General features: G+C 42.4%; 2 protein-coding genes across 4 annotated transcripts in view; one reads left to right on the top strand and one right to left on the bottom strand.

The window, feature by feature from the left end:
* VPS35L (VPS35 endosomal protein sorting factor like) overlaps positions 1-27,964 on the bottom strand; it is a 119,647-nt gene that overhangs the window by 60,801 nt on the left and 30,882 nt on the right. For all 3 annotated transcript variants that reach the window (XM_007188306.2, XM_057528802.1, XM_028168054.2), the window contains exons 9-17: positions 24,013-24,072; positions 17,357-17,453; positions 16,601-16,648; positions 15,182-15,275; positions 11,474-11,551; positions 10,863-10,985; positions 1,990-2,036; positions 1,068-1,179; positions 432-548 (exon numbers count right to left, since the gene is read on the bottom strand). In XM_007188306.2, coding sequence (XP_007188368.1) covers positions 432-548; positions 1,068-1,179; positions 1,990-2,036; positions 10,863-10,985; positions 11,474-11,551; positions 15,182-15,275; positions 16,601-16,648; positions 17,357-17,453; positions 24,013-24,072 — 776 coding nt within the window. The remainder of the gene's footprint in view (positions 1-431; positions 549-1,067; positions 1,180-1,989; positions 2,037-10,862; positions 10,986-11,473; positions 11,552-15,181; positions 15,276-16,600; positions 16,649-17,356; positions 17,454-24,012; positions 24,073-27,964) is intronic.
* On the top strand, positions 17,849-18,319 carry LOC103002332 (ubiquitin-40S ribosomal protein S27a-like). Its single transcript, XM_057528807.1, has one exon. The coding sequence runs from the start codon at positions 17,849-17,851 to the stop codon at positions 18,317-18,319; it is 471 nt and encodes a 156-aa protein (XP_057384790.1).

Below are 27,964 nucleotides of genomic sequence, written 5' to 3' on the forward strand. Positions count from 1 at the left end.
GATTCCACTTCTGTGGATTCAACCAACCATAGGTTGTATAGTATTTACTATTGAAAAAAAATTCCATGTGTAAATGGATCTGCGCAGCTCAAACCCATGCTGTTCAAAGGTCAACTGTGCTACAGGCTGCTGTACTTCGAATGCTCTTTGCAAAGCTACAGGTCTTTTAAGGTTTCAAGTATTTATAATTTTAAACTTTTGATGCACCTTAAGGCCTCAAGAATAAGACATGATAGGGATACAAAAATCAAAGAAATACATCTTTAAAGCTATAAGTTCTCCATTACAGATGAACAAATAATACAATTAAAAGTAGATTTCTTTAAAAAAAAATAAGGATGTTTAGTTGAAAGAGAAATTTTTTAAAAGAAAGAGTATACTGCATAACTTGGACAAAAAGCAGTCAATACAAGGTCTAAATGGTCACCCACCTGTGGATTCTTCAATTTAGTGATAACTTTCCAAGCTTCATTGAGAATCTGAAGTCGATCACTCTCAGGAGGATCAGCCAAGGCCAAGTTTAACCCCAGTGAGCGAAAAAGAAGATGCTAAGAAATACAGCAAACCATTACGATCCTGGAGATGTACAATCAGTGTAACTTGAGACAATAAAGGAAAAGGCTGTAATAGCTGGCCTGTCTTGAGGTTAATCTTCCAACGACCGTTTTCTGAAGTTCTACCACAGACCTGTGCAAGTTAGACTGAGAATCTCAAAACAGAGAGCTGGCTCTGTGTACTGGTCCAATCTGTGGGCCATAATATTCTCCTGGACAGAGCTTTTCATAAATAATGAGTGAAGATATAGTTTTAAGGATGTAAGACCAAAGTTCTTCCTAAATATTTCATAGTGAGCTAATTTGACAGATTTAGGCCTGACTCGCGGCAATTACACGTGTCTCACAACCCCAGTCGCTAACTCATTCTCCATCGTACTCTTCAGAAGCAGAGCCTTCGCTTGTTTTCCTGTTGGCTGGAGCTGCCCCTGACTCCGAACTCTCTCTCCCTGGGGAGCTACTGGGCAAACACTGCCTATTTGTTCTCCGCTAAGCATTAAGTCAAGAGCCTACCTTGGGGAAACCAGACTCATCGCACTCTTTAATCATGCCAATGAAATCCATGGACCTTGTGGCGATGAACTCGGCCCGGAAAGCTGACATTACGGAATTCAACAGCAAGGCACTGAAAGACACACATGCCCCACGTCAGCAGAGCTTCCCCTTAATGAAAGTCGCTTTCATTTTAGGACGTATGTTGTTGGGAAAGATGACTGACAGCCCTTTAATGGTAAGGGTGGAAAAATAAGACGACTGGAGTAAAAAGGCAACCTCTAGAGACTAACTCGGTGTTTTATGCATATTCAGAACTTAATATTCAACTGACTGGAAGAATGGATGGATGGGTGAATGGATGAGTGAATGGGTAGATGGATCAATGGATGGACAGGTAAATAAGAAAGTAATCAAATCCATTTAAACAGAAGAAAACTGAGCCTTCAGTGCACAAATAAAACTAAATATTAAGTAAGAATATTGATCCAAGCTGCAAATATATATCCACATCTCTTATGAAAAGCACTGTTCTAGGACCTAGGGACACAGTGGTGAACAAAACCCACGCCAGGCTGCTCACACATCTGCCACCAAAAGGAGAGCAGAGGAGAAACCTCTTATGCCTGGTAGACAGGAATTCGATTTTATCCTGACCTTATCACTTATCACAGCCCCACAGGGAAAGAACTATTATTATACCCATTTTACAGATGAGGAGACGGAGGCACAGAGGGGTCAAAGTAAGTGACCCAAGGTCAGAAAGCTAAGAAAGAGTGGAGCCAAGATCTGAAGCCAGGCAACTGGACTCCAGCATTCCTGACCTCCATGCTATCCTGCTTCTCTGTTGGCCCTCTTGCCCATGCAAGCATGCCAACCTCAAAAAAAAAAAACAACCAACTCCATTTTCAAACACAGGCTTTATGAATTTCAAAATACTTACTTGTTTCCTAGTTTCTTACATCTCTCCATCATTTCCGTTAGCAGAGCCTAATTAAAAAATAATAAAAACCATCAAGTTGGAGGATCTAAAGCAACACTTCTCATGAACAGATTTCCAAAGCGATACTCTAAAATAAATACAGCCACACGCCCATTTCTATCTCAGTGCCTGGCAGGGATGGGGAGGATGGAGGAGAAAACAAGCTCACTCTTGTGGCATTTAATATAATGGATAAGAGCTGGGGCCCTGGCCTCAGGCACACTTGGGTTCAAATCCAGTCTCACCAACTACTTTTCCTCATCCTTAGGTAGATGATACTGGTGGTACCATCCCACCTACAGATTACTGCAGGATGATGAGAGTGGTACCTCCTATGCTCTAGGGCACCAAGAATGAAAATTGCTTTACTCCTCACCTCCTCTAGACCCCCCTTGTTCCTCCCCATTTCATGAGGTGTCTGTGAAATTCTCAGTAAAACAAATAACAAACACTGGGCCAGTACTTGGTGCTGGCCAGTCACGGTGAGAAGCACATGGCACTCATGATGTCACTTCTCACAACCACCATGAGGCAGGCTCTCTATTCTCCCATTTCACAGATGAGAAACCAAGCCACTGAACAGTGATGTGCTTGGGCCAAGGTGACACAGCTAGTTACGGCGGTCTGGATGTGACCTGGGCAGTTGGGCATCAAGGGCCATGCTCTTCACTATACTTCCTCTCCATGCATTTTGAAGGACATTTTTTTCCCCAAAAGGAAGTAAATGTTTTACTCATTGGGATACTATTAATGGCTTTAGAGCTATCTTAAGACAATTACGTATCTTTATAAGAGCTCCTATTTTTAAAAAAAATCAATGGAAGAAGTATCCAATAGGGCAGTGGTTTGGGGAAGGTTTTGAATGGCACAGGCAAGGTCAATCCCAAGACAAAAGAGCTGATAACAGCAGCATCCACACTGAGCACTCACCAGGCACACGGCACTGGGCACTGGGCTAAGCGCTTTACATACCTTTTCCCATGTACTCTTCACAATGGCCTTTGAGGCCCATGTCAATTATCACCACTTTACAGACGAGGAAGCCAAAACTCAGCTAGGTTAAGCCACTTCCTACTAAGGGGCAGAAATGAGATTTGTACCTAAGTCTGGTCCAGAAGGCAAAAGATAAAATGAGTCTTCTTTAGTGAAATTCTACCCTTTCCAGCTGTGTCCCTCTGCATCCTGGGTGTTGCCTGAATAATTAAGGTGATTGTTGCGTGTGGAGATACTGTCAGTACCCCTAACCCCAGAACCCTGATTTTATTCAGATTTCTGTCTCTGCCAACAAAAATCAGGTTGGGTCCTGTTATGGAGTGAATTATGTCCCGTCCAAATTCATATGCTGAAGCTCTAACCCCCAGCGTGACTGTGTTTGGAGATGGTGCTTTTAAGGAGTTAATTAATGTTAAGTGAGGTCATAAGAGTGCGGCCCTAATCCAACAGGACTGGTGTCCTTATAAGAAGAGGAAGAGAGACTAGGGACACACATGCACCGATGAGAAGACCAGGAGAGGACACAGTGAGAAGACAGTAGACTGCAAGCCAAGGAGAAAGGCCTCACCAGACACCAACCTTGCAGGCACCTTGATCTTGAACTTTCCAGCCTCCAAAACTTTGAGAAAATAAATTTCTGTTGTTTAAGCTACCCAGTCTATTATGGAAGCCTGCTAAGGTCTGAATAGCCACCTAATTCCCAAGTTGATGGTGTTAGAAGGTGGAGTCTTTTGGAGGTGATTAGGTCTTAAGGGCGGAGCCCTTATGAATGGAATTAGTACTCTTATAAAAGTGGCCCAAGAAAGTTCCCTTGCCCCTTCTGCCATGTGAGGACACAGCATGAAGACAGCTGTCAATGAACAAGGAAGTAGGCCCTCATCAGACACTGTATCTGCCAGCATCTTGATCCTGGACTTCCCAGCCTCCAGAACCATTAGAAATAAATTTCTTTTGTTTATAAGCCACCCAGTTTGTGGTGTTTTCTTAGAGCAGCCCAAACATACTAAGCAAAGTAATACAGGCCCAAACCAATCACGGTGGTCCCGTTCCCCTTGCCAGTGGTGAGTTTAGACAGGGCACATGACCCATTTCTTGCTACTTAGATGGGGGCTTAGAGGAAAAGTTTCCTTTTTTTTTTTTTTTTGGGCCACACTGCACGGCCCGTGGGATCCTAGTTCCTCGACCAGGGATCGAACCCAGGCCCTCAGCAGTGAAAGCGCCGAGTCCCAACCACTGGACCGCCAGGGAATTCCCAAAGTTGTTCTTAAAGAGGAACCGAAGGCTCCCCATCTTTCTGCCTTCGGATGCTGCCATGTCTGGACATGATGTGTGGAATGGCTACAGCCACTTGGCTGCTATCTGGGGATGGTAGAGCAGAGAGAAGAACAGAACCTACCTGGCCCAGAGCCTTCACTTGTTATTCAACAGAACACACTGAATTATTTTTGAAGGGCCAGTTAGGTGTTTGCAGCCAGCATCCCAATTGATGATAAAACTGACAGTGTCACAAATGGCTTCCCTAACCCATTCATGGGGATTTAATATTTGAAAAGTCATTCACGAAGACCAATATCAAAGTGGTTTCTGGGAAGACTGGGAAAGAGATATTCTTATAATGATCACATTGATACTCCTTAACATGCACAAATAATCACTCACTCAACACCTGCCTGTGAAGCAACTTTAATGTACTAGCCACTATTTTAGGCACTGGGAATAGCAGTGAGGAAATCAGACAGAAATCCATGACCTTGGATGCTTATTCTCTCTTTCATACACACACATGCAAGTGCACATGTGCACACACATGCACAAATGAATGAGCTATCTTGGCCTACCACTTCTGAAAAGACAAAATAGGGCAAATGCTAACATATGGACAAAGTGTTCTGGCCATTAAGACAAGACAAATGCTTTAAAAGTTCTCTTTTCACAGGAGATGAATGCATTAAAAATGCATCCGATAATATAACTTAAAAAAAAAAAAAGGGCTCATTGTCATTACCCTTAAGTGTCCAGGAGCCAAATGATATATAGATCCCAGGAAGGTCTGTTAGAGGTTGTTAATTTGTTTTTCTGAGAAGTGACAGGATTGATTATCTTTGGCAAGAACAAGATGAACAACAATTCAAAGCAGACTGAGATTGAAAAAAGCCTACTGGCTGAGATAAACCATTAAAAAACTTGCAGCTCCGAATATATGTTCACAGACACATCAGAACTTCGAAGATTCATTAGGCCCCTACATTTCATTTGTTTATATATTTGTTTTTTATAAAAATTATAAAAATAAGAAATGCTTATGGACAGAAGTTCAAATAATATTGTCATGTATCAAGTAAATTATGAGTGCCCTCCCTCCCAACTCCCACTTCCTAGGGATCACCAGTGTCAACATTTGGTGTTTATCCTTCTAGGCCTTTGTCTATGCCCTATGAATACATAGCTTTTGTTGTAGAAGACTTGTTCTGTTTTACAAAAATGGATAGTCTTATACATATTGAGCTACAATTTGCCTTTTTTACTCAAGAATCTAGCATGGGCCTCCCCTCCTCCCATGTTAGTACATACAAATCTACCTCATTCTTTTTAATGCCTGAGGAATCCACATCATGTATGTAACTATTTTTCAAACTGCTCCAAATTGATGAAGTTTTTAAAATGTTTTATTTTTAACCAATTATAGCCTCATGAGAAATTGCAGAAATAGTATAGGTGCTGGGTACCATTACCCAGCTTCCCCCAGCGGTAACACCTTACATAACTATAGTGCATTGTCAAAATCAGGAAACTGACATTGGTATAATATAATTGGCTAGACTATTTCACCAGGTTTTTCATGCACCTTTTCTTTTGTGGGGGAACGGGTATATCTTTGTGACACTTCATTAACATATTTGGATTTGTATAGCCACCATCACATTTAACTACTGGATTTTTAAGGTTATCTCCAGATTAGGGTTATCTACCCACTTCAAAAGTATAGGAAAAGAAAAAAGAAGTTGGGTCAATAACACATTTCTGTTTCCTAAACTGAGATTAACTCATATGCAGCCCAGAGTGCTCAGAAGATATGTACTTACACTTTTACTAAATAGCCTTCCAATCAGCATTTACAATAATTGCTCCATAAAAAAAGTGAACTAAATGATACACATATCACATTTTCCTTATTTTTCTAGATGAAACAAACATGTAAAACAGCAGGCAAAATCATAAACTAATCTTAAAAGCTAATACGTTTCTCCAATCCAGAGTTAATGTGGCTCAAGTCTCAAAGAAATAAAATATTTCAGTGTGAATAAAAAGAAATTTTATACCCCAGGTAGTAAAATGAGAAATTTTTAATTTTTCCTATTATTTATCTTTCTCTGGGGATTTTTCCCTAATTCAAAAGAATGAAAATAACACACCTGTATGCTTGAGAGGGATTTATCATCGACCAAGACGAGTCTTAGATTTGCATTACTAGCCTAATCATGTATTAGAATGTTTAAAGGGCAACTTATAGTATGACCATCGGAGTAGCAGTCCCATGGGTCAATCTGTTCAAGTCCCACCTTAAAATGTAGCAGTTAACAGGAGATACCTAGAAAGAAAGAGTCTAAAGCAGTCAAGGGAACAAATCTGTTGGTTTCAGTCACTGCCAAAATGGCTACATGACTTCTTTCTAATTGTGTGACTGTAAGAAGTTTGTAAGCCTCAGGTACCTCATCTGTAAAATGGGGATAACAGCAACACCTAGCTTGGGGAAGCTCTGAGAGTGAATTATGATAGCCCAAGTAAAGTAACTAATACAGGCAGACCTCAGAGATATTGCAGGTTCTGCTCCAGACCACTGCAATAAAGTGAATATTTCAAAAAAGCAAGTCACACGAATTTTTTGGTTTCTCAGTGCAAATAAAATTTATGTTTACACTATACTGTAGTCTGTCATATGTGCGATGGCATTATGTCTAAAAAAATGTACGTACCTTAATTTAAAAATATTTTATTGCTAAAAAATGCTAACCATCATCTGAGCCTTCAGTGAGTCGTACTTTTTTTTGCAATAGTAACATCAAAGATCACTGATCACAGGTCACCATAACAAATAATAATGAAAAAGTTTGAAATATTGCAAGAATTACCAAAATGTGACACAGAGACACAAAGTGAGCAAAATGTTGTTAGAAAAATGGCACCAATAGACTTGCTCGATGCAGGGTTGCCACAAACCTTCAATTTATGAAAATGCACTATTTGCGAAGTGCTCATAAAGCACAGCACAACAAAACGAGGGGTGCCTGTGGGGCGCATGGCAGAGGGAGCCTCAGAAAGAGGTGGTTAAGGGCTCAAAGCCTAGCAGCGTCTCTGACCCATCTCCCTGCTCCATTCTTCACAGCCAACCAACACTGCCTTCTCAACTCCTCCTGAAAGGTCACACGATTTTCCTAACAGTAGGTATTTGTTATAATGTTAAGTGAGGGAAAAGCATCATGAAATCATGCAGGAAATATTTCTCGTCTACAAAACACAATTACAGAGCAAGAATGAAAGTGGAGAGAGAAATATTAAAAAGAAAATGCACCAAAACGTTAACAGTGACCAGTTATTCATGACAGAATTTTAGGTGCCTCCTTTTCTCCTCTTAACCTTTCTGTCTTTTCCAAATTCTTTCCAATGAATATGTACTCTCCCATCCCTTCTGCCTCTTGTTTTTTCCATGGCTACCAAATAGTTCTCCTCTAATCCATCTCATATGCTTCTGCCAGTTTGATCTTCAAGCACCACTTTTTTCAAATTATCCCCCTGATCAAAAATCTTCAAGCGCTGCCTGGTCTCCACGACATGATGTTCAACAGCCTCTGCCTGAGCCACTCCCAGTCAGCCTCGTTCCTCACTCTTCTCCAGTAACGCTTGTCTCCTTATTATGCCTCTTACTTGTCCGTCTATACAGGTCCCGTCCCTCAACCCCTCCTTACTGCCCCTCTGCTCATCTCCTGGCCTTCAAGTCAGTCCAGGCCCCCATCTGCTGTTAAGGTCAAAGACAACCATGGTAACCACCCCCATCTGCCTGCTGCCTACCACGCACCAGCTCTTGGCCATGCGCTTGACGTGCACTATCAGTCATCTCGTAAGAGCCCTTCGAGGAAGGTTCTATTATTGGCCCCATTTTACAGCTGGTAATACTGAAACACAAAGAGGTAAAGCAGCCCAAGGCAACACAGCCACAGTTTGAACCCAGGTCTGCCCGACTACCTGCCCCAGCCTCTACCACTTTCCTCTTCCCTCCTTCAACGGTGACAACCTGCATCACACAGCTTAGCAAGTGATCATGGGATTCCATACCAGACAAGATAAAAAGCTGCTGAAAATGATGAGAAGCTTATCAAGGGATTCGTTTTCATTGCCCCAAAGCAGGTTTTATGAAACGGTTGCTTTTTTCTCTGCAGAATGTGCCTAAAATTGGGGGCATGAATGTTTTTTACTTACTCTAATTTTAATTGTATAAGGGGAAAAAATCCTGTCTTTAAATGACAACAAAAAAGCCTTTTTGAATAATCACTCCTTGATTTTTTGGGGGGAAGGGATTTGATATTTCAATTTCGATCTGAAATTTCGTATGTCAGATATTTGCAGCTGAAGGCATTTCTCCCTTCTCTCATCTAGATAGTTCTCCCTTCCTCTCTCTCACCTACCTGTCGTGTATTGCCAGCTGCTGCAGACAAACTCCTATATTCTGGAGGCGTGGCCTCTTACAGACACACACAGCTCCAACTCCCCGGTGGACACATCCCAGCCACTGTCAAAGAGCTTTTAGGTATCATATTGCCACACACATCTTCACCACCCTCCACACTGACATTAATTCTTCCACATTTTGAAAATGACTTTTTTTATGAGACACTGCAAGTTCCTTATTTAAATGCCCCAAGAATCAGAGTTTATTATTATTCAGGTGACCTAATTTTTTTAATCACTTCTCCTAGTGCAATAATGATTTCCTAGAATTTGACTCCCCAGGAAAGCTCTACTCCCAGCTTCTGCCATCCTTTGAGATTACTGGCACTTAAAAGGAAGAATGCCTTATGACATGTCCTTTTTGTTTTTAATCCAATTTTGCTTCTCATTAAAGTAAGGAGAAAAAAATAAGTGTTCTCATTTTCAGATGATTCGGTCTTGCTCATAGGTTTCAGTCATTCAGCTGAACTGGTCAAGTTCATGATACCTCTTCCCAGGAGCCTGGGCCAGCGTGTGGTTGCTGAGACTACACTAAAGATCACAGGGAATGGCTGGCAGGTTTTCAAAGAATCTTCTGTTAAACTGGCTTGATTTAAAATCAATTTACTCAATGGTAAAAAATTCACCTGAAATATGAGATGTCCCTATTTTTCTCCTCATGCTTTAGGATTTGGAAAAACTTTAAATATATGCAAGACATTATACTTGCTGAAAAGTTAAAAAACAGGGCAAGAAAAATAAGTTAAGACGATCCAAAATCTTGCCCTCCAGTGATATTTTGTCATATCTCTCTCCCAATTCTCTTGTGCAGATATGAAAATCACGTTTGCAATCCCAATGACACAACAAACATTCAAGCGCTGTGTGTGGGGCTCTCCCCTAAGCACTGTAAATGGACTGTCTTGTTTGATCCCTGCAGTAGACTTGAAAACAGGAATTATTACTGCTCCCATTTCACAGATAAAGAAGAAAGCTGAGTGATTAGGGACAAGTGACTTGACCTCTGCTTTAGTCCGAAAGCTGTAAGCAACAGAGCTGAGATTCAGATTTAGGCACCCCGACTTCAGGGCCCACACTTGAACACCAGGCCACACTACCACTTAGGACACACACAGTAAGAGGTGTAACTTCCTTTTTTCACTTGAGCACCCCTTACATCAGTGTGTACTCCATCGTGGGTCTCCATCATCTTAAATGGCCCCGTAACATTCCACTGAGTACACAGACCATAATTTAATCAATCCCCTTCTGATGGTTGTCTCCACTGTTTCACTAGCGTGAACGCAGCTACACATGTGTATGTGTGTGTGTTTATGCACTCATCAAGTTATTTCTACTGTATATTTTAAAAAGTGGATTGCTTAGTCAAAGTCGTATCTTTTTTTTCTTAACAGCTGTCAATATGTGTTTGCAGATACAGGGAAAAGACAGGTGGATTTGAATTTTGCTTTACTCCAAATATCCTTGTTTTGTAGCAAAGTCTCTTTCCCTCACAAAGAATAAATTCTCAACCATCAACGAGAAGACAACAGAAGCTTCATCTATCACAGTTATTACGACAATCTGAACTGGTGTTCCACTGAAATTGCTTCTCAGTCTTAGGGAAGAAAAAGAGTATTTCTGCTATGATTCTGACTTCACTTTAATCCTTGACAATGCTTCAATTAGACAAAACAGAAAAGAAAAAAGAATTTATAAGAGCAATTACATATCTGAGTTTCACTTTCCTTCCATAAAATGGAGAAAATATTATCTGCTTTACGACTTTATTAACTTATTATCAACCCAAAAGGAGTGCATGAAGGTTAGTGAAGAGGCAATGAAGCCTGCTGGCCCTGGAGTCGGACTCAATGGGTTTGCATCCAGTCACCGCCACTTTCTAGCTGTGTGACCTTATGTAGGTATTTGGCCTCTCTGGGCCCCCACATCCCCCTCCCAGAGTTGGTAAACAAGGCAAGGCAGGAAAAGTGCTGAGTGCAGAACCAGTCACAACAGTGAGCCGTTATGAAAGGGCCCTGATTATGTCACTGGGCACACAGGTGTAGGGGTTGTTACGACACAGAAGAGAGGAGCCCTCCTTGGTGGTGAGCTTCACACTGAAGCCACCTGGCAGTTACCTCGGGGGCATGGTAGGAAATGCACTGGAAGATCCAGTCCATGGCAGGCGAGTACAAGGGGAGGTAGGATGGAAGCTCCACTCCCTGGAGCACCAGCTGGTTCTGGACCGTATCGCCGTGAATCTACAGGAGACCAAATAAACACTCAAAAGAAGGGGAAGTCACATAATGAACGAAGAGCATGGAACTCACAGACTGCGCATTGCTGCAAGCATTTGGACGGCCCCGAGAGAACTAGCCTGGTTTCTCAGGGTTTTTTTAAACTAGAAAAAACACACAAAGTTTCCCATGTCACCAGGCCGAGCTGCTCTGGGAATGTGTGCTGTGCAGAGAAGTAACCTGATAAAAATGGAGCCAGCAGATGCTAAGAAGAAAGGCTGATCAACGGGAGACGTTTCCTATTAACACATGCATATTAATCCTCTCCGCTTGTTCAGTACAATCAGCACATTTTAATTGTGTGTTAACAGACTCGAGTGTAATTTTATAGGGTTTACACATTCAAAGAACTTTAAGGCAATCTCGACTTGGAAAACCAACTGGGTTTTATGAATTTGTGATCATGTAGCTATTACATCAATTAGCTGCTCTGACAGAGAGGGTACTCTTACCTGTTGGAATGTGAGGAGGAAGTCAAAGAAGTTCTTATTTAGGCTTTCTTTGAGATGTGGAGCCACTTCCATGCCCACCTATAGCCAATCAAAATGAAATTACCTTGACCATGGAAAAACAGGTTGTAAATAACATATACAGTGTGATGTCATTTTTGTAAATTAAAAATATACATATAGATAGATATAGGCAGAGAGGTCCAGAAAGTTAACTTTCATTCTTTTTGCTTATCTGTTTTCTTATTCAATAAGCATATCTTGCTTTTATAAGAAAAACCACAGAAGCTATTTTTAATGAAAAAAGGGCAACATTTGCAGTAATCGTCTTAGCAATTTCCCAAAGGTAATGAAAGTATGACTGAACAGATGACCAAGGGAACAAATCAATACAGCACTAAGGAGAAATGTACTCTCAAGATCGTGTATATGATATTCTCTTCCTCTCTAAAAAATGATAAACACACATGTGGCTGTACTTATTAAATGAAGCAAAAAGATTCTGGTATGTAAGAGAGTCAGCTGGGACTTCACTGTTGCATTGTTAAAATACATGGATTCATTCTTTGCTGGGCAGTCATGGAAGCAGACATAAATTTTGATGTATTTTAAGCAGTTTTTTATTAGACAAGCATGAAGCCCAACAATGCTGTAATCCATTGGTTCCTTCATTCATTGTTTTAAAAAGATGGTAACATTTTCAGCTGAAAAAATTTGCTAATCATAGAGAAGGTGGCCAGAGCCTTAGGGTTGGATGGAAAACTGAAGGTCTCAGCTACGGCAGGGAGTGCAAGTACTTAAAACAAAACAAAGCATCAAAATGTTCCTTAAACTGAGCTCCTCAAATACACCTCAATTCCACACTGTTGCTTTAGCACAAAAACAACTTTGTAAGGGAAGTTGCTTTCTGGGACCTGGTTCCTTCCAAGGGGGACAGATTTCTGCCACTCACCTCCCCCCTACCCAGAGGTCATGAAGATTCATGATAACGAGGATTTTTAGATGTCTGTAAAGAATTCCTTTGAGAATAATTATGCAAGATCCACTGGGGCGGTAAATTCCAAGGGCAGCTCTATGGCTGTTGGGGATGCTTCCAAGGACAGGCACAGAGATTAAAAAAAAAATACTAACAACAAATGTCAGATCCACTTCTACTGTGTTCTGATTCTATTGTCTTTCCTTCCACTAATCATTCTGTAGAAAAGGCAATAATTATCTGTTAGGCGACAGCAAAAAAAAAAAAGCCCAGTGGACAAGCGGTGGAGAGGAACTGAAGTGGCCATGACTTAGGAGGTAATCATACTTTCCTTTAATGAACAGCTTTGAGGTCCCCCCATGCCCTGCCTACTCACTGCCTTTGTGTTTTGTTTATCTCTTCCCATAAAGCAAAATGAGCAGCTTGGAAATCTGCTTGGGTCTAGAAGATTTCTACCTAGAGTAGCAAGGGTAGTTACTCATGATTTCCATCTGCTGTTTCTGCCTGCCTAGCATTCATTCCCTCTGTTTCTGGAATCAGTAAAGCGGATTTGCCTTTGGGGAATCAAACTTCCCTCTCAGACCAGGAGGTCTGTGGCAGAGCCGGACCCAGCCGACCCTGAGCTGCAGGGGTGGGCACATGACCCAGGCTCAGTCAGTAGGCATATCCCATCCCATGGCCACAGTGACTGGTCTATCTATGGACAAGGGACCCAAGGTGGTGCAGTGAGTTTCTGCCCTGAAACTCTGGCTGGAACTACTGAGGAAAAGGCACTCTTGCCACTGGAGTTCCTAAGTCAAGAGGATGGAAGCCTTTCCACCATATGGAAAAAGAAAGCCTCAGAGTGAAGTCACTCAGAGGAGAGCAGAGCTGAGCAATGAGGGAGGAGACAATTCTTGACATGGTTTGGGGGCCCTGGGTCTGCCATGCATGCACTACCCCAGGCTCTTCAGACGCAAAGGCCAACAATTTCCCCCCTTTTGCTTCAAAGTACTATGAATTGGGGTTTTGCCACTTGAAATCGAAAGAATCCTTACTAATGCACACTGTCTCCTTCTTTTTATATCAAAAGATTTTCAGTAACTACCCAACCAGGGGAATCAGTGCTCTGCCTAAATTGACACAAATGATTTTGGATACAGCGCATCTCACCACCAGCTTTCCTAGGGTGGGTCTGTAATCTCTCCTCATTGCCACTGAGTTTTAAAGTTGCATCTGTCATGCAAAGGCACGTTATATGCAACAAATATCATCTTTCACTAGGTTGTATACCTTACTTCAAACTTTAAAACTGGAACAGGTTTGTAAGTAATGAATATTTCCACCCACTTTCTGATTTCTGTTTAATAACTGTGTGTCATAAGACACACTGAGATTCTAGATCTCTATTATTCTACTATTACTGACGTCAAGGTGAGTTCAAAGAATGTGATGTGTCCTACAAGGGGAAAGGCAGCAGAGCACAAATACACAAGCGATAGTATCCTTACATCCCACCACAGGATCCAGCAGCATTTTGCAAACAATAGGCCCTCAGCAAACCCTGACACGGCTGGAGCGTTCAAGCTCCCGATATTCCAAAGCTGAAGCTCTAGGAAACATATCTGATATTCCTGTATGAAAAATCCACGCCAAGTTTCAAGCAGATGGCAATGCATAAATACTTTGGCCTCGGTTACTACGAGGAAGCAAGTGCCCTTAAATGGAAAGCTTTTTCTTTCTTCCTTTTTTTCTTTTCTCCCTTATCAGGGAGTGGACCTAGAAAAAGTATCCTTCCTAAGGATGTCTGCTACTCACTCTGAGGGCAATGACTTTGATTTCTTTGTGACACTGGAGACCACAGGGCTTCTGTCATTTGTTAGACGTCACATAAAAGAAGCAGATCAAAGGCTACGGTCCTCGCCTTCTGATTTCTTGGTATTGATGATCACTAGCAGGGGAGAGGGAGGTCTCTAACTGCAGCTTTGTCCTCAAGGAAGTCTGGGGTTCATCAGGACCCTACAGAACAGGGGCAATGACCCCTCTCTAAAGGTGAACAATGCCAATGGAACTAGCAAGGGGGACTCCCACGGAAAGCTGACAGAGGCAAAGGCCCCATGTGAGTTGAAGAAAAATGACTGTAAACTCTCCACAGGGTGCATTTTTCATAAATGAAAAACTTACTAGTTTTAAGTAGGAGCTTCACGGTGCTTTGAAGGAGAGAAAGGCTGAGTGATTTACAATCCTCACCAGCAGAGCAGCCCTCCAAGGCCAGGCGACACAGACCCTGATGCCCGCCGTCACCAGGAGCGCCTCTCTCTCCCAGACAGCCCTCACCAACCCGCACTCCGATCCAACTCTTTAATACGGAGACCAAAAAACTAATAAAACAATCGAATTCAAAGACAAAGGGAAAGCATGTTTCGAGTCAATGAAAAGCAACCTATCAGCCGAAAGGCTGTGGGAGCCTCCTTCCCAGCGAGAAGGGAGAAACAATTAGTTCTGAAACTTAGTTCATTTGTAAGAAGATGACCTTAAACACCCCCTAATTAGAGTTACTGGTAAGTGGGTCTACTTCGAAATTAATTTTTAAAAGGAATCCTACAGCTCTGCTTTCTGTGAACAAGCTGTGCTCTAAAATTAGCAGCTAATAAAGTCCTTCTTCCAGTGACTGGTGAGGTGGCGGGGAGGGAAAAGCGTGAACATTAGAGGGGACAAGACACGGTCACAGGCACGAGTGCCGGGACGCAGCTTACCCTGCACAGGTAAGCCCTGGCGTACACCGACACCAGAGGGTCCCCGATCCCTCGGACCATGCAAGTCAGCCGGGGCAGACACTCTGAAATCCCCCTGTTAGAGACAAAAAGACGGCAGCATTACACCCCGCGGGAGAACTCTCTGTTCTTTCATTTTTTTTAAATAAAAATAAAGCTAGACTTCCTAAATGCAGGGGGGGAAATCAAGCTTCAGAACGAAACCAAGGTCAAAGTTTGAGTCTTCTAAGGCCATGTAACAAGAGTCTTTCTCTCTTGCCACGATTCATTCTTTGAATGGTTTCTTTTATCTCTACCATTCGCTCAGTGCTGGAGTCTAACCTTCACATTTTCCTGCTTGAGGTCACATTTATTTTACTAATTTAACGATTTTTGTCCCCCAATTATTTTCCATTCACAGGTCACTCCTTGACCTTCTTGATATTTTCGTCGTATCTATATTCCTTCGGTACTGATTTGCTGCCCTGTGCCCCGCCCCTTCCTAGCACCTGACACCTAGCACCTCAGGCTAACATCAGCATCGCCCTCAGTGTGTGCTGTGACTTATTTATTCCTCCTGCCACGTGGGGCTTCCATCTGCCTTGGGCATTATTCTCCCCCAACTGGTGAGGCAAAATAACTCTTTCTTCAGCACCATGTTATCCCCCCACACTCCCCCAGGCATCCCCAGATCCCAGTCAAACACATTTGGTACACATTCTAAATCCAACCCAACTATTCCTCAGAGCGCCGTGAGTCAGCCCATGGCTTTGAGGAGCTGATTATCTAGACAGTATCCAACACCACTCAGTATTTCAGCAGCTCTGCAGAAAGCAGAGCTGGTTTCTCCTGGCTCTGCAAAACTACTCTCAGTACAATGTCCGAGGTGACCCAGAGTAGCAAAGGGCTTAGGGGCAAAGGCTTTTCCCTCTGACATCATCTTGGACAGCAGCAGCAAAGGCAATGAGTGAGGGCCCACGGGTGTCGCTTCCAGTGTGGTGTGTCCAGCTCACCGGACCCTCACAGACCCCTTCTTAGGGCCTTGTTCACAAAGAAGACTGGGGGGTCAGAGATGCTAAGTAACTTTCTCAAGACCACACAACTAGTAATAGCAGAGCTAGGATTCAAATACAGTTGAGCTGAACTTCCATGAGTTAGTCAACCAACCTCTCCCAGCTTGAGTTTTCTTCTCTGTAAAATGGAGATTAAAAAGCTGTCTCTACTTTATTAAGTTTTCATTTGGATTAAACGAGAAAACGGATGGAAGGTGCTTAACACCAGATCTGCTACACACTAAGTACTCAAAGAATGACAGCTACTATTACATCGTCATTAGCATGTGTGTGCATGTGTGTGCACAGGCACATATGAGAGAGAAATTTTTTGGAAACGTATGGTCCCAGACTTAAAGAAGAGCCTTACGTTTTGGAGAGGAACTTGTTACACTTCAGGATGGATGCTTCCACATAGCTACAAAAACATTCTGTTAAGGAAGACATTTTCCAGATGGTCTGTTCCCTATGGGGAAAAGCCTAAACTATTCATGCAGAGAACTAGGTGTGTCTTCAGGAAAGGGGGCCACAGTGACTCTCAACAATCCAGAGAATTAAATTAGTGAGTGGCTGGCTTGTGGTTTCTATATTTGGCTTTCAAGGTTTTATATTTATTTAAAATAAAATCTGGAAAACGTTGTACGCTGATTTATGGTTGCATGCTGAAATTTAAACTGGGTTTTGAGCACTTCCAATCGAGGCTTTATGGGGAAAAGGATGAAACTTAGAGAACTAAGATTCCATTTGTGTATAAGCTGAATTCTCTGTCCTTCAACACTGGTGTTTGTGCAGAGAAGCTTGACCCTGTTCCTTTCAAGTTCTTGAAACCAGAGAAAACACAAAAAGATGAAGCATTTTAATTGAGAAAATTAATGTGGGAATGTTCCTCAGGGAAACAAAAGCCTGGTACATGGCACTATAGTCAAAGTAAAAAAACAGAAAACTGGGGAGAGCCAGAGTCCAAGGACTTCGTGGACAATGTGGCTGGCCCTGTACTTCCAGGCTAGCAACCGTAACAGAACTGCATTTTCAACAGGAATTTCAGGGCAGCCCATTACATGGCTTCTATTAGCAGTGCAACTCTTGCAGCCTATCTTTAAAACCATCAGACAGAAAAAAAGGATACAATCTCGGAATGAGTTCCCTGATGGAAGCAATCTTGAAAAACCAATTTAAGCATGTTTCTTTGGCTGTGTCATTTACATTCTCTGGAGAGAAGTGATCTGTAAAACAAAAATAATATCTATCAGCCCCCTAATTCTTGGGATCTGTTATAGCTGCTATGAGTCCTAGGACAAAAAAAAGTTACAGTGGAGCAGAAGAAGGGGTGGGGCACCCAGTCCTTCTATGTTTTTCCTTCCAAATATCATTATTATTAGGAAACAATTGGTGACAATGTTAGCTGACACACTAAGTGCCAGGCCCCGTTCAGAGTGCTTTATAGACATCAGCTCACCTAATTCCCACAAGAACCCTCCAAGTTATATACTTTTATTGTCCTCTTTCATAGACACAGAGGGCAAGGCACAGAGAAGTTTAGGGACTTGCCCAGGGCACACAGGAAACCGATGTAAGAGTTCCTTTTGGACCCGCCATCTGTGGTGGCACTGCCGCCAATATGCAGATTTTCGTGAAGACCCTGACGGGGAAGACCATCACTCTCGAGGTCGAACCCTTGGATACAACAGAAAATGTAAACGCCAAGATCCACGATAAGGAAGGAATTCCTCCTGACCAGCAAAGACTGATCTTTGCTGGCAAGCAACTGGAAGACGGACGTACTTTGTCTGACCACAACACTCAAAAGGAGTCCACTCTTCATCTTGTGTTGAGACTTCACGGTGGTGCTAAGAAAAGGAAGAAGAAGTCTTACACCACTCCCAGGAATAACAAGCATAAGAGAAAGAAGGTTAAGCTGGCTGTCCTGAAATACTATAAGGTGGAGGAGAATGGCAAAATCAGTCGCTTTCGTGGGGAGTGCCCTTCAGATGAATGTGGTGCTGGAGTTTGTATGGCCAGCCACTTTGACAGACATTATTGTGGCAAATGTTGTCTGACCTATTGTTTCAACAAACCAGAAGACAAGTAATTGTGTACTGGTTAATCAAAGACATGAATGAAAAAAAAAAAAAACAGACGTAAGAGAATTCAACTCAGGCAGTCTGGCTCCGCAGCCTATATTCTTAGCCACTGCCTCTAATTTAATCCAGAGGTTCGTGGTGTACCACCAGTAACTGTGGTGATACTGTTGAGAACCCCAGATGCTTGAGGAACCTGCAACTGTAATATTAAATGCGATCGACCAGTGTTTGTGCTCTAAATATCACATGGACCAGACTTGAAAGGTAAATCAAGACCCTGAGGCGAGAAACCAGCCAGAGTTAGGCTGCCAGCTCAATATGGCACTAAGATCTGAGTCACCTTGTGGCAAAACTGTCACTTTCCCCTATTATCTACTCTCTTCCTCTTTAATAGAACTCTCATTTTCTGCTGGGCATGCGGCCATCCTTGCAGCTCAGTGTGGCCATGTGACCAAGTTCTGGTCCCAGGATATAAACAAAAGTGCAACGTCTGGGAATTAGCTGTAAGGGAAAGGGCTTGATCTTCATTCCTTCTTCCTTCCTGCCGGCTAGAATGCAGATACGATGGCTGTGACCTCCATAACCATCTTGAACCACGAGAGCAAGACAGAGGTCAGGATTGCTGGCACCACGGGCTGGCTGCCCAACTAGCCCTGATCTTCCTTATTGTGATTTTGGGTTTTCCGGCACTGACAACCAAGCCCAATCATGACATACATCTTAATAAGTAATGAAAAAGAGTACGGAAAAATGAAAACAAAAACAAACAACAAAAAACCCATCAACACCAAGAAGACCATTGCTGAACCCTCACATGAAAATTATTTCTTCTAAATGATTTCCACACAAATTGGAGCCCGATCCCACCACTGGGAGTGCTTTACACTTCCAGGATTCAGTCAAACCAGGAGAAATTAATTACTACCAAACATGACAGATGAACATTAGCCTGTTGCTCGCATCGTGTTGTTCAGGGGTCGTTGTTCACGCCTGATTCTACTTTCTGCTACCTGGTGGCACACCATTAAGGGGATCAGCAGCAAAAAGATAAAACTCTAGGCATTTCACGAGCAGACAACAGTCACTAATCACAACTGCAGGTATTTTGGAATTGCAATCTCAAGCATTTGTCTATTTTTGGACGTTCTGGCATGCTTCGTTCATTCGAGAATTTTTCACTTGCCATTTTCAAAGGGAAGGGAAATGACCATCTTCCCTTTCCCGGACTGAACCGGTGCACTTAAAAGTAACTTTGTTTCAAGTTCCAAGAGATGCAGACAGGAAAAGATAAGGGTTATTCTTAAATTCGTTTGTCAATCTTGCCTTTTGGAAACGGGAGAGGTGGGGTTAATTTCCCTTCATGTGACCAAATCAGGTGACTTGAGACCCCAAAGCAAAAATAAGTCTCTGAGGTCATCTAAGAAAAACTCTTGCTTTCCAGTTGAGGGAACAGAGTGCAGCAAAGGGTGGGATGACAGGGATTCGGGCTGCCAGAGAGAGCTGGACATCACACCAAAGGCAAGTTGCCCTGCATGTACACATTGACTGAAAGCTATACAATAATCTGCATATGCAATATAAAGGCTTTAGGCTTTCCTTCCAGCTCAAGGGATAATTCAGGAAAAGGATTATGTTATGCAGGACTTTAAAATATTATAGAAAAAAGTAAATAAATAAAACTGTAAGAAAAAAAATGTTACAGAAAACTCAGTATTACATTACTTCATTTGCTCAATACAAATGTCTTAGGAACCAACTAAAAGTGGTATTCTAGGCTCCAGGCAGATAACAGCACATAAGAGAGACCCTGCCCTCATGAAGCTTACATTCCAGTGGGGGAAGAAACATAATAAACACAGAAAAGAATAAGCATGCAAACAAGATAACATCCAATAGCAGTCAACACTATGAAAGACATAAAACTAGGTATGGAATAGAGAGTGACCTGAGTTAATCTGGCGGGGGGGATTCATCAGACAGGGTGCCAGTCAGAGAAGGCTCCTGCAGACGTAGCATTTGAGCTGAGCACTGAATTATAAAAAGGAGCTAGCCATGCTTAGATGTGGAGGAAATGTATTCCAGGAGGAAGAAACAGCAAGTGCAAAGGCCCTGTGGTAGGTATGACCTCTGACGTGGTCAAAGAACAGGAAAGCAAGCCAAAGCGGTGAGAGCAAGAAGGGGGGAAGCAGGCATCACAAACCAGGTCATGTGGGGTTGCAGCCTTGGTGAGGAGTCTGAGAGTTTTTCTAAGTATGACGGAAACTCCCTGAAGAGTTCTGAGCAGAGGAATGGCATGACATGACATGACATGACTTATACTTCAGTGCTTGAGTTGCTACATGGAGAATGAATTCAGAATTTGGAAATTAATTAAGAAGAGGCTTTGAGGTGAAAAAGAGCAAAGATATCTTCCTCTAGTTCCCACTTATTTTTCTTTTATGGTGCTTCTTTTTTCAACCCTAACTTCTGTGGATATTTTAGGAGGGAGGACACCAGTGACCCTAGTTCTCTTTCATTTGCCAAGTCTCTACCCTGGCAGTGAGAGGTCTCTTTACATAACAAGGCTTATAGGGGTGCCACGTCATCTTAATATGTGCCTGAAAGGCCAGTTAAGGACATTGCTTATCTAGACGCAGCTTACATCAGCCACGGAGAAAAACTAAAGATAGGAATGCCCCCAGTTGATGAGGAGAACCACAACACAATAAACCCAAGTTATTTCTCCCAACATGGAAATAAAATTGTTTTATCACTTAGAGTACATTGCCTCTTCACTCATATGCTGGATTAACAAATGTTGGGGAAAAACTACCACAACTAGTAGCATGTACTTTCCGTGAACCCAAAGGACACTGGTATCTTTCTGAGCTCGTACGAGCTATGCCTTAGTTAAAACTCCTGAAGGTAAAGGGCTCAAATACTAAGTTCACAATCTGAACTTGATACAAATGGAAATACTGAGTACACACGACACCGGACTTCTCTCTCCACATAATTTCTTTAGGCAGAATTCTGCAGAGTAGGTTTCAAAAGCTTTCTTCATAATTACTGTTAAGAGTCATCCCCAACATTATTGACGTTTTTGAGAAAAGTATGCCCCTCTCCCTTCAGGTTCTGGGAAGCAGAAAACACATGCAGATGAAGATTTTAACTGAAAGGGGGGAAAATGAAATTATTTTCAAGAAAGCAAAAGCCTGATTCAAGGTAAAAAAAAAAAAAAAAGGTTTTTTTGGGAGGGAAGAATTTAGTGATAAACGTGCTAATTAGTATATTTAGATAAGAACTAAAAGTGAACATGAAAGTAGCCTTTTATTTTGAATTTTTATAGTTTAGGTAGGGAGAAAGTTATTAGTAATTCTTCCTTAACTAGCCCTAAAATGTTGTTTGTATAGTTAGTGAAAACTGAGAGGAAGGAAAACTACTGCAGTAGGTGTAAACACAAATGCCCGTAGGGGCCAGTCAGGTAATATAAATATTTTTAAGCAGTTAGGTATACAGCAATAGGAAGAAGTAGAACCTATATGAAGAAGCATTTAAAAAAATACTGTTATAGCCAAAGAAAACACCTATCTGGGTTTATTTCTGCCTGCAGGCTAAGAATTTACTGCTGCTGGTATAGCATATGGAAGAAAAGTTGGCAAGTGTAAAATAAATGCACCCAGGTTTCCCAACTCCTTAAGTTGACAGAGAAGGCCTTTCCATCAGGCTGGTCCCTGCCTCCAAGTCTTGAGAAGCCTAGAATGTGGGAGGAGCTGTTAAAAAACATCGCAGGGGGGCTTCCCTGGTGGCGCAGTGGTTGAGAATCTGCCTGCCAATGCAGGGGACACGGGTTCGAGCCCTGGCCTGGGAAGATCCCACATGCCGCGGAGCAACTAGGCCCGTGAGCCACAACTACTGAGCCTGCGCGTCTGGAGCCTGTGCTCCGCAACAAGAGAGGCCACGATAGTGAGAGGCCCGCGCACCGCGATGAAGAGTGGCCCCCGCTTGCCACAACTAGAGGAAGCCCTCGCACAGAAACGAAGACCCAACACAGCCAAAAAAAAATATTAAAATAAATAAATTAATTAAAGATTACTATTAAAAAAAAATCGCAGGTGTGATGTGGTGGAGGGGAGGGTCTAGAGCAGCACTGTCCAGTGGAAATATCATGTGAGCTGCATTCAAAAAGCTAAAACAAAACAGGTGAAATTTTAACAATATACTTCATTTAATCCAATTCATCTAAAATATCAGTTCAACATGTAATCAACTTAAAAATTAGTGAGATACTTCATGGTCTCTTATTTGTATTAAGTCTCTGAGGGACTTCCCTGGTGGTCCAGTGGTTAAGACTCCGCGCTTCCACTGTAGGGGGCATGGGTTTGATCCCTGGTCGGGGAACTAAGATCCCGCATGCCATGCAGTGCGGCCAAAAGAAAAAAAAAATGTTTCTGAAATCCAGGGTATTTTTTTTTTATACTCACAGCACATCTCAGTTTGGACTGGCCACATCTCTAGTGCTCAAGAGCCCCACGTGACCAGTGGTCACCATATTGGATGGCGCAGGCCCAGCGCTAAGAACCAGGCTCTCGCTAGCAGGTGGCAGGGCTGTGGGCAAGTCCCTGACTCTTCCTCACTGGGTTTGCCCGCCTTCAATGAGACAAGGTGATTCCTAAGAGCTTTTCTAACCCTAAAGGTCTGTAGAGTTCTGTCTGTCTTTCTCTCTGAGAAATGTACATATTAAATAGTTTTTAACAATATATAGATATATTAATATAGATAGATAATATAGATAGATGGAATATCTATAATACAGATAGATGGAAGGAAGGTAAGAAAGGAAAAAAAGGAAAGAGAGAAAAGGAGAGGAAAAAGAGACACAGTGAAAGAGAGCAACAGAGAGAGAAAGGAAGGAAGGAAGGAAGGGGGAAAGGAAGAGACAAAGGCAAGACAGATAAACAGACAAAAAGAAAAGAGGTCAAATTATGGGTACTGTCACATGCCACCTCTTCATCCTCCAGGGAAGTGCCGCTGCTAGAAGCAGAAGGAGGTGGGATGAAGGTGGAGTGAGCTTGTTCTAACTTGTACAGATGAGCGTGCCTTCCTCTCAGCAGTGCTAGTAACTTGAAAGGAGGAATGAGAGGGAAAAGACGCTGCTGCTGGGAGTTCCGTGCTGCTGGCCCCATCATCATCATTTATGTGACAAAAGAAATTTGTGATCTAGTTGTCCCGTTATAACCTCCTGAGAGTTGAAAATTGAGTGGCAATAAATTTAATGCAAACATCACTTGGGCATAGAATGTAGATTCAAAGCATCTGTTATTATTGATTTATTTGACATCGCTCCTTAAAATAAAGTTGGTTTCATAAAGTAATTTGCTTCTTAGGAAAAACATACAGGAAAAATATTTAAATGTCCAGCAGCAGAGAACTTGAAGTTGGTATAAAAGTTCAGCTGAATCTAATTGTAATACCTCTTCATTCCTGCAGATTCAAATTACTTGCCCAAATTCCTAGCTGGGCTGTTGGAAAATCTAATGTTTTTTGAAGACTGAGATGATCAGAAATCCGTAAAGGCGTTTCTTTAACTTTTAACACACCAAAACAAACAAACAAACAAACAAAACCTTTATTTCAGGTCTCAAAAAATCCTGACTTGATATAAACCTTCTAATCCTGACTTGAGGGCAGCATGAAACCCGTGGAAAAGCTAAGACATTACCTGGTAAGACGCTGCGGTTATCCATACACATGGAAAAGATGCGCTCGTATACCAGCTTTCCTGGGGAGAAAAGGATATATGGTGTCAGCATTGTGCCCTTCAGGAGAAAACAATAAATTAATGTTTGTTAATTAGGGACAGAGACGGTGGCATCTCCCATATGAGCTTCTACTTGTGATAGTATGCTGCCACCTAGTGGGACAAATTTTTAGCCGTGATACTTTTTTAATTTTAGATTTTTAATTAAAAGAGGGGACTTTCTGCTCTAGGCAGAAAAGTGATCCTTCACTCATGCTAAGCAAAATAAGTCAGACAGAGAAAGACAAATACTGTATGATTTCACTTGTATGTGGAATCTAAAAAACAAACAAACAAAAAAGAACAAACATAACAAAACAGAGAGTCATAGATACCGAGAAAAAACAGGTGGTTGCCAGTGGGGAGGAGAAGGAGAGAAATAGGTGCGAGAGATAAATGAGTCATGGGTATGAAATATATGGTGTGGGGAATATAGTCAATAACTATGTATGATCTTTGTATAATGACAAATAGTAACTAGACTTATTATGGTGATCATTTTGAAATGTACAGAAATATCAAATCATTGTGTTGTGTAACAGGAACTAACATAGGTCAATTATACTTCAAAAAGAAACAAACTCATAGAAAAAGAGATTAGATTTGTGGTTATCAAAGGTGGGGGGGAGGGGGAATTGGATGAAGGCAGTGAAAAGGTACTAACTTCCAGTTATAAGATAAATAAGTGCTAGGGATGTAATGTACAACATGATACATATAATTAACACTGCTGTATGCTATATATGAAAGTTAAGAGAGTCAATCCTAAGAGTTCTCACCGTAAGGAAAAACTTTTTTTTCTATTTCTTTAATTTTGCATCTATATGAAAGGATGGATTTTCACTGAACTTACTGTGGTAATCAGTTCATGCTGTACATAAGTCAAATCATTATGCTGTACTTCTTAAACTTATACAGTGCTGTATATCAATTATATCTCAATTAAACTGGAAGAAACCCCCCCCAGATTTCCTGCTTCTTCACATACTATGTGCCAAAAATGACCCACATCCCTATAGGATAAAAATGAGCTTGAATAGATTAGTAGCTGCCCCCTGAAAACTACCCAGTTTGCCACAGTCTCCACTGCTCCCTACTGTCTCTCATCAACAGCCTGCTTCACGCACTTACGTAATCTGCCTGGTACCTAGAAGCACTGGAATTTGAGATTCATCTAGGTATACAAGTTCTACAAGGGCAGAGATTTGTACCTGTTTTGTTCACAGACATTCCCAGTACCTAGATCAGTGCCTGACATATAGTGGGTGCTTCATCTTTGTTGGATGGATAGATGAACATATTTTAGGCTGTGTGGGTCAGAGATCACCATTGCAACTACTCAGCTCTGCTACTGTAGCTCAAAAGCAGCCATAGTCAATAGGTAAACAAATGGATGTGGCTGTTTCCAATAAAACTTTACTTACAAATACAAGTGTGCAGTCTGGACCTGGTCTACAGGCCAGCCTAGCACAAAAAGTTTTATGTATTCTGTACAAATGTTATTTTGGAAAATGCTATCAATATTCAAAGGATAAAAGTTACAGTTCTATTCATTTTCTGGACCTTCCCAAATCACCTTTGATGTTGAAAGTATTTTCCCATGCCCATTTTCCCCCACACAACCCCACCATTCAGGGCTACAAAGAACCACACCCCTTGTCCATACGCGGAAAAAGACAGGAGAGTTATAGGATCATTTCTGGTCAAAGAACATGAGATCAAATGACATCATCAAGAAATGACAGAATGCTAGGTTAACATGCAGGAAGCCAGCCGAGCTGAGAAGAGCCCTAGATGCCTCTCCCAGTGCGGACTACTTACATTACCATCACCGAAAGACACTTGTTAAAAATATCCATTCCTGGGGCCCACCTCAGAGCCAGTGAAAAAGAATATTCTGGGGGGTGAAGACTAGGAATATGAATTTTGAATAACCTTAATGGGAAATTCTTATACACACTCAAGTGTGAGAACCATTGATTCAGGCAGGCACTGTGGGTCTCTGAGCTAAAACTTGCCTTAGGTGTGGGAATCTCTAACAACTGCCAAAAGCCTCCCTCCTCCCTCTAACCCAGGGGTTCTCAACCTTGGCTGAACACTCAGAGCACCTGGGGCACTTGAAAATATGCTGATGCCTGCCGTCTGTTCTCAGAGATGCTAATGTAAATGATCTGGGGCACAGCTTGACCATCAGAAGTGTTTTTAAAGCTCCCCAGGTATGCAGCTGAGGATGAGAATCACTGCCCCAAACCGTGGATTCAACTTAGAAGTTCCCAGGAAGCCTCAGGGACCAAGCTCCAGTTCTCAAAGTCACCTGCCTTTGTCCTCCTGGCAGGAAGAGACCTGCAGGCACGGGCTCCCCAAGGCAGCCACACCTGATGCCAAGACAGGCCTCCTCTGAGATGAGCACAGAACCCCCGGCATTGGAACTACATGCAGTTTACCTTGGCCATCACACAGCACAGCAAGCCACGCTGGGCAACCATGTAACTTCTCATACCTCCTAGAGTGCGTGGACCGGGCTTAAGAGAACCCAATGCCTTTACTTCCTCCACAAAAAGCTTGCCATCTCTCCAAAACTAGCTTTCTTTTAAAAACGAAAGCACAAATTTTATATTCCACCTTCATACCCTAAGGCCTTTAACCACAAAACCATTTTTGGCCAAAAGAGTTTGGTGAATATTTGTTTTCCTTTGTTAAGTTAGTGGACAACTATTTTGAGAAACAATACCTGACCCTAGATTTTCTTTCTTGATTCACTTTCTTATAAATCAAGGACACTAAAATAGATCAATAACAACAGTGACAACAGTTAACAGTTTCTGAGCACCTTACTTTGTGCCAGGCACGGCTCTAAGTTGTTTACACTGACCCTGCCAGCTCCTAGAAGAGGAAAGACATCATGTGCTTCCTACACATTCTCTCATTTAATTCTCTCCAGAAATCCCCAGAGGCAAGGCCTATTATGCCCATTTCACAAGTGAAGAAACCAAGGCTCAACTTCACACAACCCTGTAGGAGGAGAGGCAAGGAATGCAGGCAGAGAGACGCCAGAGCCCAGCTCTGTGCTCACTGCCTCCAGGGAAATCCCAGCTAAAGCGCTGCAGTTGCAGACGCCTGGGGCCATGTCCCGCATCCTTGCCCAGCAAGACGCTCCAGCCCTCGGTCAGCCTCGTTCACAACCACTGACAACCTGCCCCCGTACAGCAGTACATCTTCCTGTGGAGCAGAGAGTTAACAGCAACACATGCACAATGGACCTCAGCACTCTGAGTTGCCACCCAAGCAAGGCCAGTTCCGCCCCCTTTTTAAAAGGTGAAAGCTGCTCATTAGCCCCAAAGCATAACAAAGTGTCCTCGAGCACCTGCACATGCAGGCTGCCTGGCACTCCTGAGGAAAGCTATTCACAACAGATCTGAACAAGGGCACCTCTGGGAACGCTTTGAATAGGTAAAACATGCCCACCATTCAAAATTCAAAAGGCTGCAGGAGGTACTCAATGAAGTTTCTCTCTCAGCCCGTCCCGTCCCATCCAGCTCACTGCTCAAGCCACCCTCTGAGGGTCCCCGCTTTTATTAGCTCCTTGGGGACCCTTCTAATGTTTCTTTAGGCATACGCAAGTGAAAACAACCAAGCGCTCTAATTTTTCCTCCTTTCTTAAACAAAAGGGACCATACTCTATAGCAGTTCTGCATCTTGAGTTTTTCACCTGATAATGTACCCTGGGGATCCTTCCACATTGGAACGCAGCACGCCCTCACTCTCAGAGGCCTCCTTGTACTGCAGCATACAGACGTGCCGTCGTTTGTTTAACTGGTCCCCTATGGACGGTCACTTGGGTTGTTGGATGAATTCCCAGAGGCAAAGTTGCTGG

This window comes from Balaenoptera acutorostrata, chromosome 15, assembly GCF_949987535.1.
Source record: "Balaenoptera acutorostrata chromosome 15, mBalAcu1.1, whole genome shotgun sequence".
Classification (NCBI taxonomy): Eukaryota; Metazoa; Chordata; class Mammalia; order Artiodactyla; family Balaenopteridae; genus Balaenoptera; species Balaenoptera acutorostrata.

What these genes read in the sequence shown, in the direction of transcription:
- LOC103002332 (XM_057528807.1), top strand. Translation starts at nt 17,849, where the DNA reads ATGCAGATTTTCGTGAAGACCCTGACGGGGAAGACCATCACTCTCGAG.